Source organism: Talpa occidentalis, unplaced genomic scaffold (assembly GCF_014898055.3).
Source record: "Talpa occidentalis isolate TD23 unplaced genomic scaffold, MPIMG_talOcc4v2.1 talOcc4.6, whole genome shotgun sequence".
Taxonomy (NCBI): Eukaryota; Metazoa; Chordata; class Mammalia; order Eulipotyphla; family Talpidae; genus Talpa; species Talpa occidentalis.
The window spans coordinates 95,280,970-95,297,081 of NW_023604972.1; the positions used below are offsets into that span (position 1 = coordinate 95,280,970).

General features: G+C 34.0%; 1 protein-coding gene across 5 annotated transcripts in view; it reads right to left on the reverse strand.

The window, feature by feature from the left end:
• The window catches only part of SSBP2 (single stranded DNA binding protein 2), a 258,475-nt gene that overhangs the window by 23,328 nt on the left and 219,035 nt on the right, over window positions 1–16,112 (reverse strand). For all 5 annotated transcript variants that reach the window (XM_054688419.1, XM_037530499.2, XM_037530500.2 and 2 more), the window contains 2 exons: window positions 11,428–11,476; window positions 1,381–1,416 (listed from right to left, as the gene is read on the reverse strand). In XM_054688419.1, coding sequence (XP_054544394.1) covers window positions 1,381–1,416; window positions 11,428–11,476 — 85 coding nt within the window. The remainder of the gene's footprint in view (window positions 1–1,380; window positions 1,417–11,427; window positions 11,477–16,112) is intronic.

The window sequence follows — 16,112 nt, forward strand, 5'->3', positions numbered from 1 at the left end:
ATTTTTGCTTCATTCTGTGTGTGAAGATATAATACACTAATAATTTCAAATAATAAATGTATTTGAATTTGAATTTAATAAACAACTTGAATTTCCTTTCAATCAAAGGAAATCATCTCATAATACCATATATCAGGTTTATTCTTAAGTGACTTTAATAAAAAAAAGAGTATTGCCCAAATTTTCTAATTTTCCTTTTTTCATAAAAAATGTGAAATAAGGGCCTCGGTGGCACAGTGGGTTGAGCGCAGCGCTGTGAAGCTGTCAGCAGCCTCTGCAGTGTGGGTTTGATTCCTGGTCGGCCAGGGAGCTACCCACATGGTGCAGACCTCTCCTGCCTAGCCCGCTGCTCCCCTCAGCAGTGTCTTCGGTCCGTTTGCCTGTTCTGCTCCCCACTCTGTCTCTGGTGAATCCTCTCACCCTCCCATGCATCTGGCCTTGTATAAATAAAAAAAAAAAATCATTAAAAAAAATGTGAAATTAAGTTACATTCTTCGTTTGTATAGACTTAAGGGAGCATTGAGCACTAAGTTCCCAGGCCCAAAAGAGTGTAGGCTTTTCACTGTGTTCATAAATCACTGTTTCAGTGGACGGTAAAGTGCTCACTGAGCCTCTCAGGCACTCCTTTCTTCCCATTCAAATTAGCTACCACCTCTGAAAATTTCTAAAGAAATTTAGGAAGGATTTTCCTCATTACAATTTTATCCTTCTCTGCTAAGCATTTTCTCCTAATTATTACAAAATTTCTATGATGGCCTTGGGAAGGATTATAATGTGATAATGGTTGAAAGTTAATTTGTAAGTTCTAGAACTCATGTGACACCTGCAAATTTGATTTCAGTTTCTATGTGAAATAATAAAAAAAACCTTGTACTAAATAATGTTAAGAAAAATGTTTAATTCCTAAGAATGAAAAAAAAAACAACTTAAAAGGACCCCCAATTTAATAGTCATCATTCTGCAACCTGCTTCTTTTTGTGATTAAGAGAAAGTTTAAAGTTGTCTTAGACTTTGTGTATTGACAGTAGGGTGGCAGAGGAGGTTAGATTATTCTCCTGGAGAATTGCAAATTCAAGCATATTATTGTGTAACTGGGTATGGCTTTCTTCATGATTGGACAGAGTGTATTGTACTGGTTTACAGAGACATATGCTGAAGTAAAACACAGTACTCAGGGCAATTTGGCCAGATTGATAACTGTTTCACTAATGAACATCAACATATGTACTGAGGTTGGCAGATGAAACAACTCAATACAAATCAGATGTTCACTTCTTGCCCAATACACAGGGGCTCTTCTTAACATCTGGGCAACTATTTCATTGCCCAAATAAAATGTAACATCAATTCTTATGAGCAAACAAACCCAAATGTACTTACTACATAATTCCCAGGAGATGCTGAGGAGTATGGTATCTGGAACATGAACAGGACAAAAAGTACGTATTTAGACTGACCTAGAATGACTCTATATTCTCACTTTCATCAAGTTTTAAAATGTATTACAAAGGATGGTCAAGGATTGAGGCATTTATATCTGCCTGAGGGCCAGAAAGCAGAATAAATGTACATATTACCTTGAATTTACCAAAAAAAGTAAATTTTAGTCAGGAGATAGTTAGCTAGAATTAGTTTCAAGTTACACTTATTTCTGGGCAGTTATATTCATGGCTTGATACCAATGAAACTTACTCTGTAATTAGAAAGATAAATATTTGTGCAGCTAAAAATTAGGAACCAGAATTTTTTTAAAATTAGTAGCTTTTACAAATACAACTTCGAATTTATATGCATTCTGGGATGCATTATTTTTGAAGGCATGTTTCAGGCTACTATATTCGTGCAATATGGGTCAAAATTTGATATAAAGGCTCCACTTTCCCCCTCTTTTCTTTCTAATTCACTATTATAAAATAATACGTGTAAAAGATTTTGTTAATAGAAGTCTTGAAAAACTTGTTCAAAAACAAAAAAAATTTGTGGGAATCAAATCAGATAACAAATTCCTTCTTTCCCTTCAAATCAAACTCTTAACCAAGCTCTTTCCTGAGATTAGAAAGTATTGATATAACACTGCTATAATAAAGATATGAAAATTGGAAAACATTTAAAAATAAGGCATTGAGTCTAAGGCAATAGAAAAGGTTAAGTCCAAATATTTTTTTTTTTCACATAAGCTAAGCTTTGAATGAAGACTGTACACATTTGGAAGAGATACTTTTGCCCTTCTTTGAAAAAAGCCAACAAATTACTGTCTTCTTGGAGTCAAACAGGGTCAGAATAGGAATTTTAAAGTAGTGAAGTTACGGTGCCTATACCCCAAATGCTTCTTCTACTCTAACATCTTCCATATAATTAAACATAAAAATAATATGAAACCATAAAAGCAGAATGAAGTACACAATGTTAGAATCTTCCTTTGATTTTAATTAATTATTGAAGGGTCCCTCTCTTCATTGTTGGGTGTTACTGGTTTGTCTTCAGCTCAGACCACATGTGTCTGAAGCTCCTGCTTGACCTACATACAGGTGTTGGAGCACTCATGTGGCCATTACCAAAATGCTAGGTACTACTGGTGATGAGGATGACTTTGCTATGAGTAATGGGATCCCCAGGGCAGTAAATATTTACTTCACTTGAAAATTAAATACAACTTTGCTCGCTAGGCTTTATTTCCACTCATAATCTACTGTCCTCTGTTGTTTATTTTAAATGTGCATCTACTTTTACCATCTCACCAACTCCTCCACTGTCCAGTTTTCATCATTCCCATATCCCTAGAGCTTCCTCTAGTTATGCCCAGTCTCTTTTTCCCACCATCATTCTTACGTATCTTCACGCTACAATCTAACCATCCTTTAGATATTTGACTTTTAAACTTCACTGCCTTCTTTTACAATATACTTCTTCTCTTCCATTTATGAGAATGGCTATAGCCTAGAACTCCTAAACAACTCACTTGCATGACATTCCTTATTCCTCAATTGACTCATGAAAACTGTTGTACATTCTAACCAGAATTTTCCCCATCACAATTCCTCCATGTTTACTAAGTCCATTAGCTTCCTACTATATTGCCTCTGTCCCTTTCCTGTGTCACTGCCAGTATTTTATTTTGCTCCAATATTTTAAATTTATTATCCTAAAGCATACTTTGTTAATTTCCATCTCCTTGTCTACTCTCCAGCCACTATTTCTGCTGTATAGGGGAGATTTCCTGGAGCGAAACACTGAATGAGGTTGAAAAAGTCCAAAATATAATCATGTCTCCAACTTCAACCCAGCCTCACTAATAGATGGAAGCATTTTTGGCTCAGCCAAAATGATGAGGAAGAGAAGAAAAGCACCAACTTGTAGCGTTTTCCAACCTCTGTAGTGTAAGCATTCCCAAAGATGGATTTTAAGCTACCAATTACTTAACAATTGGCTCCCCAAAATTCCTGAATATTTAAATTGGCCTTCATGGTGACTATGAAGTTGTATAGTCTGACTTGTCATTATTAAAGCCATCAAATTCTTGCTAAACCTTCATTTTCAGCTCAGCACTCCATTTGATTTTATCTTTCATCCACTCACCTCAGGTTAAAAATAATCCCCTTTGTTTCTAAGGCTAGCCTGTTCTGACCATTACATTCTTCCAAATCCTTACTCCTTTATATTTTAATTTCTTCTTATTCATGGCTCCTTTCATCACAGTAAAATATAATAAGCATTTTTAAATAGTTCAAAAAATTGTTACTTCATCTAGTTCAATTTTTTCCACTTTTTTGACCTGTCAAACTCTTTAATTTTGGCTACAGCCACTCTTTCTACTAAACATTCTTTGATGCTCCCAATAAAAGAAAAGGAACATTTGGACTTTCACCCTTAGCACTTACTGAACCTGCACTTCTGGAAGTTACCAGCAGTATCTGACAGCAGAGTGTGAGAGACATGTAGAAGTACCATGTGTGTACAGAAGATATATTTGAGCTGGGCAGCCGGGACTTACAGAGAATAGGTGTCCTCCAGAAAGACAAAGATAAGGATAAGCTTAAAAAAATGAGAAGATAGGGAAAAAAATGTAAAAGTATGTAGTTTATCAGGGAAATGGTATATAATTTTATATAGCTGGTGCAGTAGGGGACTCCAAGTGTGGTAAATGAGTAGACTTTGCGGGCAGACTGTGAATGAATTTTTGCTGTAGGGAATAGTCATCGGTTGTGGACTTTTCCAAATTTGTTTTAGTAAGATAACTCTGAAGGTGTCATGGAATATAAACACAAGTGAGGAAATTATTGCAAAAAGTCTAGGCAAGAGACTTATGAGTGTTCTAGGCAATGCTGATTAAGATGAATAAGAATAAGAGAAGTTAAAAAACTTCTCATAATGTATTCACAAGCAGGATTTTGTGACAAACTGGGTGTGGAGGACAAAAGAAGAAAGAAAGAAGCTAAGGTAATTCCTGTGTTTCTAATGAGGTGACTGGGTGGAAGATTGTGCCACTATTTAATTCATATTTAGGACATTCAGGAAGGGTACAAGTTTGGAGAAATGTCTGACTCTGAACAGGAAGACCTTATAAATAATGAGGTAGATTTCATCAACAGACATTTAGAAATATAGACCTGTAACTTAAAGAACAGGACTAGAGATACAATTTCAACTAAATTTCCATTTTGTAGTGGGCACAATATTTGACCTATTGTTTGATTAGATTTAGTAATAGTTGAAATTATAGGAGAACATTAAAGTGAAAATGAAGAAGCCCAGAATTGGAGTGGGAGTACATTACCCATGGAGAAAGACTAGATAATGTGACTAGAGGAAAATCAGAGAAAATATCTTATAAAAAGTCAAGCAAGTTAGACTTTTAAGAAGCAGACAGGGCAGCTGGCTGTGAAATGCCTAAACTGGGTTTATTGAGTCCTATCAGGCTCAAACCTTTCAAATTTCTGTGACATAGGCAAGAATAAATAATAAGGGACTATGTAATAAAAACAAAGTGAACAGATTAAGAGACCTTTAAAACAAAACCAAGAGTCAAATATTTCAGAGGTCAGGTATGATGAGAACAGACTGTAAGTCACTGGGTTGGGCTGGTAAGTAGAAGGTACTAGTAATCTTTAGAATAGGACTTTCATGGCATTTAAATAGATTGAGGGTTTAATTCAATAAACCTTCACTCATTACCTGTTTTGTCTCAGGCATTGTGCTCTCCTATAGTGATGAAAAATACTGGAAGGTGAAGGGATTCACTTTCAGCAGAATGGTGGCAAGGGAGGGAAAGTGTGGGAGATGTGGATGATGGTTTGAGATTGAGGAAGGGTTGAGAGGAGATTTTTATCATGTAATTCTAAAAGAGTAGAGGAAGACTGGGGTTCAAGATTGTCTTGGGTTTTTTTTATTGTTAAAATGTTAGAGGGAAGTTCTAGCCAATTAAACAGGTTAGACTGAAGACTCCTTTGGCAGAATAACTGAGCAAGATATGAAAAGAAGCAACAAGAGGTGGAAAAAAGAATTTTTTGCTAGAAGGGTTAGCATTGAAAAGAAAAAAATTTCTGAGACAAGAGGAAAGAAAGACGAGTAAAGGTCTGATAATATTGGTGGTAAAGAGTAGAATCTGAAGAAATGTGATTCTTCAGAAAAGAACATGTGCTTTTCTTTGCTCTGTAAAGTGTGAGAATGTCAGCTGATAAAGAAGGGGCCAAAGACAAGGAAAACAGAGATTGCCGACTAAAGGAAGTGTAAAACACATGCTGGTCAAGCATGAATGAGGACTCAGCTGAGGTTGATGTTATAGATTTAAATTATAATAGTGTGTTAAGTAAATTATAGAAATATGTATTAGGCACTATAGAAGAACCGAAGGTGGCAGTCTGCAAGTACTTCAAATGTAACATCCCAAAACAAAACTCAGTATCTACCTTCCAAAACCACTACTTCTATGTTCCTAGCTCTAGATCAGTTAGTGTTATTCCCATTCTTTCTGGTAAATGGACTCAAAGACTTGAAATCACCTTTAACTTTTTCCTTCTCTTTTCCCCCAAACCCAATGGGTCACTGAGATTTTTTGATTCTATGTGTGAAATGTTCGTCTACCATTCCTTTTACCACCACTCCACCTCTAGCTCTGATTTACTCAATTCATAAACTATTACCCGAAAACATAGCTTCCTTCCACAGAGATTATGAATTCCAGATTTCACACCCCTCAAAGCCACGTACACATCGTGGTCCCCTTTTGCTTCCTTATCAGCTTCATCACCCTTTATGCTTAGCCTCCCGCTAGCCAATAAGAATCTAATTTATTTTTTCACAAACATTTCCCGCACTTCCCCTTCTCCTTATTTTTGCCCAAGCTTTTCTCTCTACCTCTAATACCTCGATTCTTCTCAATATAATTAACCTCTTTCCTTCTTTCTATCCCTTACTGCATACAAAATAGCTATCGAAATGAAGGGAAAAATGAAAATACAGATGTACACGATAAGCACGTTTAGAGAGCTGGATGATCAGAATCGTAGAACTGGAATATTTTGACAGATGAGAAAACTAAGAAACACACACACGGTCTGGTTAAGCTAGACACGTAATTCAGGATCTGTGAAGAGAATCCAAATATTCTGAAGTATTCTGACTTCTAATTTCCATGTGCTGAGGGAAGAGCAGAGTAACTTGCTGTGTTTGGATTTTAAAAAATGATCAGTAACATTTTAGCTAATTTGCTTTCAACTATGAAATTTAAAACAACCTAATAATCACTGGTTTACTGTAAATCTGGAAGGGCAATATCAACACATTATGCTAGTGTGTGTATTTACTTTTTTTTAAAGAGTATTTGTGCAGGACAGAGCTTATTATTTGCAGTAAGATATCTGTTTCTCTTAGGATCAATGCCTATAATTGATCATTAATTTCCTTAAAGGAGTTTCATCTTTTTCCTGTCAAACTAGTAAGGTGTGAATACAATGACATGCGGAACATTTGTTGTTTCTACCTATTCCTCTTCTACTATTTTCTTGAGTTTTCTTTAGTGAACCTTATTTTTCCACAAGGCTTGATGGAAGTCAGGGAGTGGGCAGGAGAGCAAGGACTGGCTGACAGAGCATCGTATTCCCCAGACATAACTGGTTTATGACTGAGTGTATGATCCAAGTTAAGCAATTTCTGTTTGGTTAGTTATTCCCATTGTATGTACTTTACAAAGAATTGTGCTCTTTTGTGCTCAACTGGGAACTGTGAGGATATTCTTCCAACAGTCTTGCCATAACAAGGGGAACAAAAGGCAAGCGATTAGGACCTGACCCTGATGACAGTATTTGAATCTTGGAACCAATGTGTCCCAAAACCAGTTTATATTTGGACTTTTTGGATACATGATTCAGTAATATTCTTTCAATATGAATTTCGGTGGGTTTTCTGTACATTGTAATCAAAAGAATTTCCAGACAAATATAATAATTATTTTTAGTAAAAGTGCTCACTACTTAATGATCAGAACTTCCTATATATAGCTAAATCCAAGTGTACAGTTACATGAGAAAAACATAAAAAAGGAAAAAAGTTAAGTTTGCAAATAGATTTCCAGTAAGAATGTGACACCAGTATTGTGATTCTTAAAGTGAGGAAGTTAAGAGTAAAAATCTTATTTTTATTCTGAATTAAAATAAGAATTTGTCTGTAAAAGTGTTCTACCAGCTGCCATATAAAAGGTCCTGAAACTATTTATTAAAACATTTTTGCATGACAAACTAGCAAATAAGGATTAGTAAATAACTATATTGTGAATAATATGAAGCAGATTTCTCACTTTTAGAAAAGTGAGTTTGAAGAGTGGAAGATTTAGAATGAGCTTCTTGATGCTGGACTGAAACTGAAGGACTGATGTGCACTTGTCATGTGAAATTGTAGAGCTAAGTGGAGACAAATATTGACTCGTGCAGCCTTAGTCATCTGGTGGAGGGTCCAGAAGCCATATCACTCTGATGGGTTAGAAAAACCACTTTACATTTTAAAAAACTGGCTGTTTTCAAGGCTAAAATAAAATATAAGATGAACTTCACAGGGCTCACATAATAAGTTATATCAAAAGAACAGATGATCCAACTTGAAGGGGTTTCTACTGGTCAAATCTAGAAGGATTTTAGCATCAAAACCTTCTGAAGAAGAATTCATGAAGACAGCTGATATATGTGAGTGAATGAATGAATGGAGAGAAAAGGAAAACTTTGTTCAAGTAGAAAGTTAACAAGTGCAGGAGGAAAGGCAGAATTAGAAATAGCCATTTGGGAATCAGCATAGTAAAATAACAATTTAGGCAAGAATAAAGTATCAATGAAAGGATGATGAGAAGGAAGAGGCTATTTACTGTAGTTTTAAAGTATGTTTCTACAGAATAATAATTACAAAGGGAAAAACAGTAACTTCATAGTGGAGAAACCTGACCGGCACCACTTCAACTAAGTGATCAAAGTTAACATTGTGAGTAATAGGACAAATCATCATCATCTGCCTCCTGAAATTCTGCACTGACAAAAACAGAATTACTTTGTGGTGCTCCACCTGATAGGCATAATTTGCATCCAAGCATGAGGAAACATCAGACCAAGCCAAGCTATGGACGGCACCCCAAAATAACTGGATGGCAGCCAACAAAACTATAAGATTAAGAAAGACAAAAGTAGAAAAAAATTTTGTTCCACATTTAAGGAGACAGACATGACAGAAAGTCAACAAGTGAACCAGGGTTTTCTTCTGTAGCAAAGGCCACTGGACAGTTGGTGAAATCTGAATAAAACATGAAGAATAGAAATAGCATTATGTCAATATTAGCGTTCATATTATGATCTTATACCGTGGTCATGAAAGGGAATGTCTGTTTTTAGGAAACTCACTGCAGATAATGGTCACCATGTCTGAAACTAAAATGCAACTCAAAGGGTTCAGGGGAAAATCTGTATATAGAGAACAAATGTGGTCAAATTTTAATGCTTGGCAGTATGAGTAAAGAGTACGAGAATTCTTTGTACAATTTGTGCAACTTTTCTGTAAATCTAGTTTCTTTGAAGTAAACTTTTAAAAGAAAAAGTCAGTATATAAAACATATTTGAAAACATCAAAAACAAATGCTGCCCTGAGGAGTTGGAGACTTATTGTATTGATACAAAAATGAAAAGTGTTTATAATTTTAAGGATGGACAAGAAGTTTAAGGAGCTTGGAATTCAAAATAATATATAGGAGTTGTTACTATAGGATAACCCGTGGTATTTAGGGAGAAAAATCCAATTTAATAATTTTTGCTTTGTTTCATGTAAGCCTTATATTTTTGCTGGAAAGTCATCAGTTTTCTATGATTTCTTATTGTCATAATCATTTTCTAAGGAGCACGTTTCCTTTCTGTGCACAGGTTGATGACCCCTTTCTCTTTCTGACGAGGAAATTATATGCTTTTCCCCACTTATTTTTCCTATTCACATTCTTTGAGTGAGGGGAGATGCGTCCACATATATTAAAAGGGAAAGCTTTCAACTCTCCTGGCCCTGTCTATGTGTGTGCTGTCCAATTGCGTATTTCACATTGACCACTGGACAGCAGTGTGATGTGTGCACCTCCTAATTCCTAGTGCTTCTCAGGGTCAGTGAACCTGATATAGTATCCTATCCATTGTGCTTGCCTCTATGAAATACTGAAAAGAGGAAAACCTAAACTAAAAATAGTCAAAATTCAGAATTCTTTGCTCAGCTTTCGCTTTATCATATACTCTTTACTTGGATATAAACCTGCTAGGTTCAATGCGTCATCCTCAGTATTAAATCCTGCCCACCTCCCTAAGTAGCTGCTGGGGACAGAATCTCCAGATGAGTGTATCAACAGAGGCAGAGTTGGGCGGTGGGGATGTGAGCTGCACTCTGCTGCCTGCAGTGGCTAAGAGGAATGGATGCTGATGGAGTGTACGGTGAGGAAAGAAAGAAAACCCTTCTTGCTTCTAGGTGGGACTGCTTAGCTTACATAGCTAAGGTGGCCATCAATTACGCTTTTAATCTAGTTTCATCAGACACAGAGATAACAGAAGTCCCAGATTCTGGCAATAGAAGATTGTCAGGGTTTTAGTATTATAAAAAAAGTTTATTTTTTCTCTTTATGGATAATTTAATAGGGAGTTGAAAGAAGTATATCTTGAGTTGTTAGCAGGTGCCATTTTAAAGTTGAATTTTGAATGAATTTGGAAAGCATATATCAAGATGCAAATACAAATGCAAAAATTTAAAAGCATGAAAGCAAACTAAAAGAATTTTGGAGAAGTAAATACATTCACAATAACAACAAATCTGGCAGAACAGTGTCTTAGAAAGGTTTGTTGAGATTAAATAGTACAATGGACATCCAAATGGAAGTAACATCACTCACTCTCTACCGCTAATAATTTTAATTAGAAAATGTCATAGCTGTTGGAACTAAAAGACAGTTAATATAAATTCTTTTTCTCTAAAAATATGGTTACTTGAGAAGTAAGCAATAGCAAGAATTTAGGATGTTTATTGCTTTAGAATAGCAATGAATTTAGGATGATTTTTCATGTGCCACACATACCTCACTTAAATTTTTCTGAACTTTTAAATTAAACTTACTCATTGGGTCAGGTTTATTTAGTGTTAGTCACTTCAAGCCAATGAAGGCACCAGTGTGCACATGAGCAAAAGCCAGCCCCTCTGGGCAGATACCCACAGACTGCACAAGCGGAACACAGCACCTACTGGTTCCGTTGACTTGGGCACCTTTGTGCAGTGGACAAACTACACAAATGTAAACTAGCAAAACTCTCAAGAACTCAAGGCTCACAGTTTAGGAGGAAAAGCAGGATGATCAATTAAAAATCATAAATTTTAAGATGGAAAACTTACTTTTCAACCTATTTATGTGACATCATTAAGAGAAAAATATTTGTGGAGTCAAACAACTACTATAAAACATGTAAGGAAAACCCCCCAAATAGCAGATACACAGATAGGTGTGTGAAGATGGCACATTAGCCCTCTAATCAACAGGCACTAGGTAGAGGCACACGTGGTTCCTGGGTCAGCAAGACAGCAAACCTAGGTTTAATTAGTGCAGCAAATATAGTCATAAGAATGCTGATAGAGACTGATCCTGTCTAGCGACATAGTGATTTTATAGTTATTTTAGGAGATGAAATTACTTTATGCTAAATGTTATATGATAAACATAGGCTACTGTAGTATACTTAAGTCATACACTTTATTTTTGAGCCTGCTGATATAGAACTCATGTTTACATGCCTATTTAAAATACACAAAGATTATTTTTTGAATTTGTTTTAAAAAATGGTTAATATAACCAATACAGGGCTTTCCAAAGCAGCAGGTGTTTGTTGTTGTTGCTGTTAAACACCACACAGTGCAAAGAAAAACTGAAAGCATACTCACTGAATTGGCATTTGTTGGGTTTGGCCAAGGTCTACCACCACCTGGACCCCTACAAGGCAACAAGATAAATGAAATTTTAACACTTTGTTTCAGAATAAGCAACAACAAATCATAAAACACTAACATTTATAATTCCACCACTGTGCAATTCTAGTCCACTGAAATTACTCTTTTTTTTTTTTTTTTTTTTTTTTAAGATTTATTTATACAAGCACTGGGTACAGTCAGAAGCACGGGAGGGTGAGCGAATTCACCAGAGCCAGAGCGGGGAACAGAACAGGCAGACTGACGAAGTACACCGCTGAGGGGAGCAGCGGGCATGGCAGGTGAGGTCTGCCGCACCATGTGGGACCCTTGCCCAGGGTCAGGGATTGAACCGGCGCTGTAGAGGCTACAGGCAGCTTCGCAGCCCAGCACTCAACCGCTGCGCCACCAGGGGATGCCCTACTCTTTATTTTTTACAACTTTATTTCTTAAAATTTTTTTCATTCTATAATGAAATTTTCTTCCCAAACCAACCTACTAGGTACAGGTTTATTTTGATACTAAGTTCAGTTACTGTTAGTTTAGCTACCACTAAAAAGTAGTGATAACTTATATTAGTAGCTAAATCTAAACCATTATACAATCAATTTTGGGGTGAAAGGCACAAATGAAAATAAAATTATAAACTATAAAATATTTAAAGGTATAATTTATATGCAAAATATAAAATATATAAAATTAAAAAATATTTTTATAAGAGCCACTTGTATCTCATTCAAAATAAAAATTAAGGTATTTGTGAAATAGCTATGAATTTTATCCATAAAATATCTATAATAAAATGATTATTCTTATGCTAAAATAACCATTAAAGAAGTTAAATTTGTCTCCTTTTCAAAAAATTGTACATTAGCATATATTATATATGATACATAGTTATATATCTTTCAGTGCTACTGACAATTAAGTTACTATCAAATAATACAATCACATTTCTTGTTTTCAAAATTGTACTTCAGTATAGTGGTCAGAGTCTGTATCTTGGGAAAAAAAGGGGGTAACTGATGCCAATGTATATCAATATATTACTTCTATAATGTACAAGGACATAAAGCGGTAGAACAAAATGATGCCTAATTAAATCAAAATCTTTCTCCTGTTTTAGTATTACTTACTATTATTTAGTATCAAATATACCTGAGTAGATACTGCCTGATAAAGAGAACACTACTGGTTGCTGTTCCCTTCTAATTTGGGGTCCCTATTCCCTCTAATTGCAGGGAAAAGACAGTGAAACTTTTAATTGAAGGCACACGTCCCCCTGATTCTTATTCTAGGAACCTTAACCCTAGTTTATGAATCTGAAGTGCTATTACGCAGAGGCTGTCCAGGTCAGCTATCCTACCCATGTTTGCTCAGAACACTTAGTACTATTTTTAGTTTTATTTTGAGACTCCCCAGGTATAGAAGTAGCAGGGGAAGGCATAAAAATCCTGTCATTGGGTTCCATGAGAATACCCAAATGCTATTTTTCCTGTCTCTGCTTGAGGAATTAAAGGGGAAAATAAGATGTTAGAGGGGAAGTGCACTTGTATTGTCTCTGGAAATTGCCTCTCCAAGAGGATGATGATGATGAAGATAACTTTACAATGACTGGAACACTTTAGAGATGATTTTGCATATAGGATTCAATGTTCTAATGGATAGAATCTAAGGTAAAACATAATATATATGTTGATCAAGTCAAACATTTGTTTGATATTAAATAAGACAGCAAAAAATTGACAAATATTTACCTGAAGACTATAAAAAAAATACTATATCTAAATCATGGCAAAATTTGTATACAATGAATACTATATGATGACCTCCTAATTTTGAAACATTATGTGTAACTAAAGACTATGTGAATAAGAAATATAAATACAGCAAAATATTATATTACAAAATTTATTTAATGTTAAACACGTTAAATACAAAATAAACATTTAAACAAATTATGTTTAATTAAATGTTTAACATAAAATTCCATTTAAACATTTCATTTATTTAACAAATACTAACCTAATCTTAGCTTACTATGTATTTCAAATTGAACTTCATTTTAATATAAGAATTTATGTTCTAACTCATAGGGATAAGATAAATTTACTCAATTCCCATTGTGCTTGAAAATACTGTTTCAAAAATAGTACTAAATAAAGTGGGGGTTATAGTAAGTACTTATAGTAGAATTACTTAAGCTCAGTAATTCCCCCTCTTTTTGAGGATATCATTATTATCAAGGAAGTAATATACAAACTACATTGTAGCTATTATCTTGGATGGAAATTTCTATATAAGTATAGTTGAAAATAAAAGGTTAGCCTCATTGAAGATAAGCAAAAAATGAATTTGAGAAGCCTGTGCTTTTGGGTAAGGATTATGGAATCAAAGCAACCATGACTTCCCAAGGAAAAATCCTCTTTTCTTCTGTAATTCATAGTCATTTTATTTCAAGATAATAACTACACAAACTTTGTAAGTCTATGGGATATCTATAGCAAGAAGTTTCTTGAAATCCTTTATTTTTGGTTTCCACAAAATACCAAGACATACAAAATTAAATAAGAAATGGTTAATGTTGAGTCCTAAAGTCTTTGGAAGTTTTCTTTAGAAATAATCTATAATACATTTAAAAACATTTACATTGTGGTTGTAGTTTGTAAAAATTTGTAAATTCTACTGTAAATTATGCTAATAGTAAGCGTTTACTTCTAAAGATAAAACATTATACACAGAAACTTTATTTTTTAATTTATATATTTTTACATTTACATTTATTTTACATTTTACATTTATTTTTCATTTTTGTACAATGTATGCATTTTCATCTTGGTTATAGCCCATGTGAAATACCCACCACCCATTCACCTATGAACTATCACCATGGTCCCTTGTGCTTTTCCTACCCTTGCTTTGATCCTACTCCTTTCTATACATAGAAACTTTAAAACATAAGTATAAAATAAACAGGTTTATTTTAAATGACAGAATGTATAATGTATCTTGAGTTTAGAATATGGAAATGCAAAGATTATAGCAGAATAACCATTTTCTTTTGAGATGGTCAATTTTTTTAATAACAAAATTATGAAAACTTTTTCCCAAATAGATTTATTCTTCAAAAAAGAGATAAAATAGATAAAGTTGCCAGTTATAATACAACAGCAATTACTTTACCAAGGTTGATTATTTTTCACTGTAATATTTTCATGGCAAATAGGAAAAGTGAGAAACTAAAAAAAAAAAATAATCTGGAGAGAATTCTCCAGTAGGTCCATTCTAACCACAAAACACAAATATTTTAGACTATTAAAGTTACTGCTTAAGATAAAACAATTCTAATGATTTTTCCTTCAATTTTTAACATGTGAAAAGAGGACAGCTTCACAAATACCAGTTAGAAATACTTGTTTGCCTTAACACAGTAAGACTCACTTTGATTTAAAGATAATAAATTATGAAGTGAATATTAGTAAAGACTACTCTATTGAGTACCATGGAAATGATGTGTTTTAATTTTAACTTCTCTTTAAATTCACTTTTTCTTTGTTGTGACCTGAATAAATACAACAATCATTCTCTCTGGTTCATCTTCCACATACAGAATTCTCCCTTTAGACAGAAATGTTTACAAATGTAAACATATATGTTTACATATAAATATTAATATTATAAATATTAACATCTTCATTGTCTGTAAAGAAATCCTCATTTATGGAAAACCGAAACTAAGACTCCATATAAAATACAGTAACAAATGATGGAAATCTGAGTTTAAGGCTAAAAGGTCCTTTTGAAAGTAGAGTTTATGTAAACAGTAAAGTTAGGTAATAGAAAGTATAAGCATCTAGCTAGCTACATATCAGAAGTACCTAGGTATATTTAAATGAGAAACCCACATCCACATATCACCAAAAATAATTTTTTAAATTTCTATGATAATCTTAGTCTCCATAGTCCAGGGAATTAAGTGTGTGTATTTTATATATTTGCAAGAAAGGAACTAGACATTTTAAACAGCTATTTGAATCTTGCAATGGTTACATGTAAATGTTTTTTTCTACTAGCAAAATCAAAAGTTGACCACATGGTTGATTATAATGAAAATTAATATACAAAATAGATAACCTTAATTCAGAATGTACACTTTTTGCATTTATATAGTTATTCAATATTCCTTAACTTACTGCATTTTAAAGTCAGAATGCTAAGTAGGTAAACTCTATGTATACCTAAAATCTGTAAGTTTCAGCTTTTGATATAAGCATAAAATATCACTCACTCCTTTTTGTAGCAACCATTAATAAAGGCCAAACCTTTGAGGAATTTAAGAGAAATAGGGCTTCATGTCTATCATTTTTACTTTAAAAGTAAAAAGATGTGATAGGAAAATTTGACCTACTTTTTCTCCTGTTCTGTTAGTTTTGAGTCTGACCGGTACTCACCTATTAACCTATTTTCTATTTTAGGCAAAATTGCTTTCCATGAAAAGGGTTTCAGAAACTTAAAAAAAAACACAAAAAAACCCCAAACCCAAAACCTCATGTGTATCAGTAGAATTTATCTCACAGTATATTTTCAATGTGATTAAATGATATCACAGTTGTTTAATTTGATATATAAGTAACCAAAACATAAGCTGATGGGAAAAATCT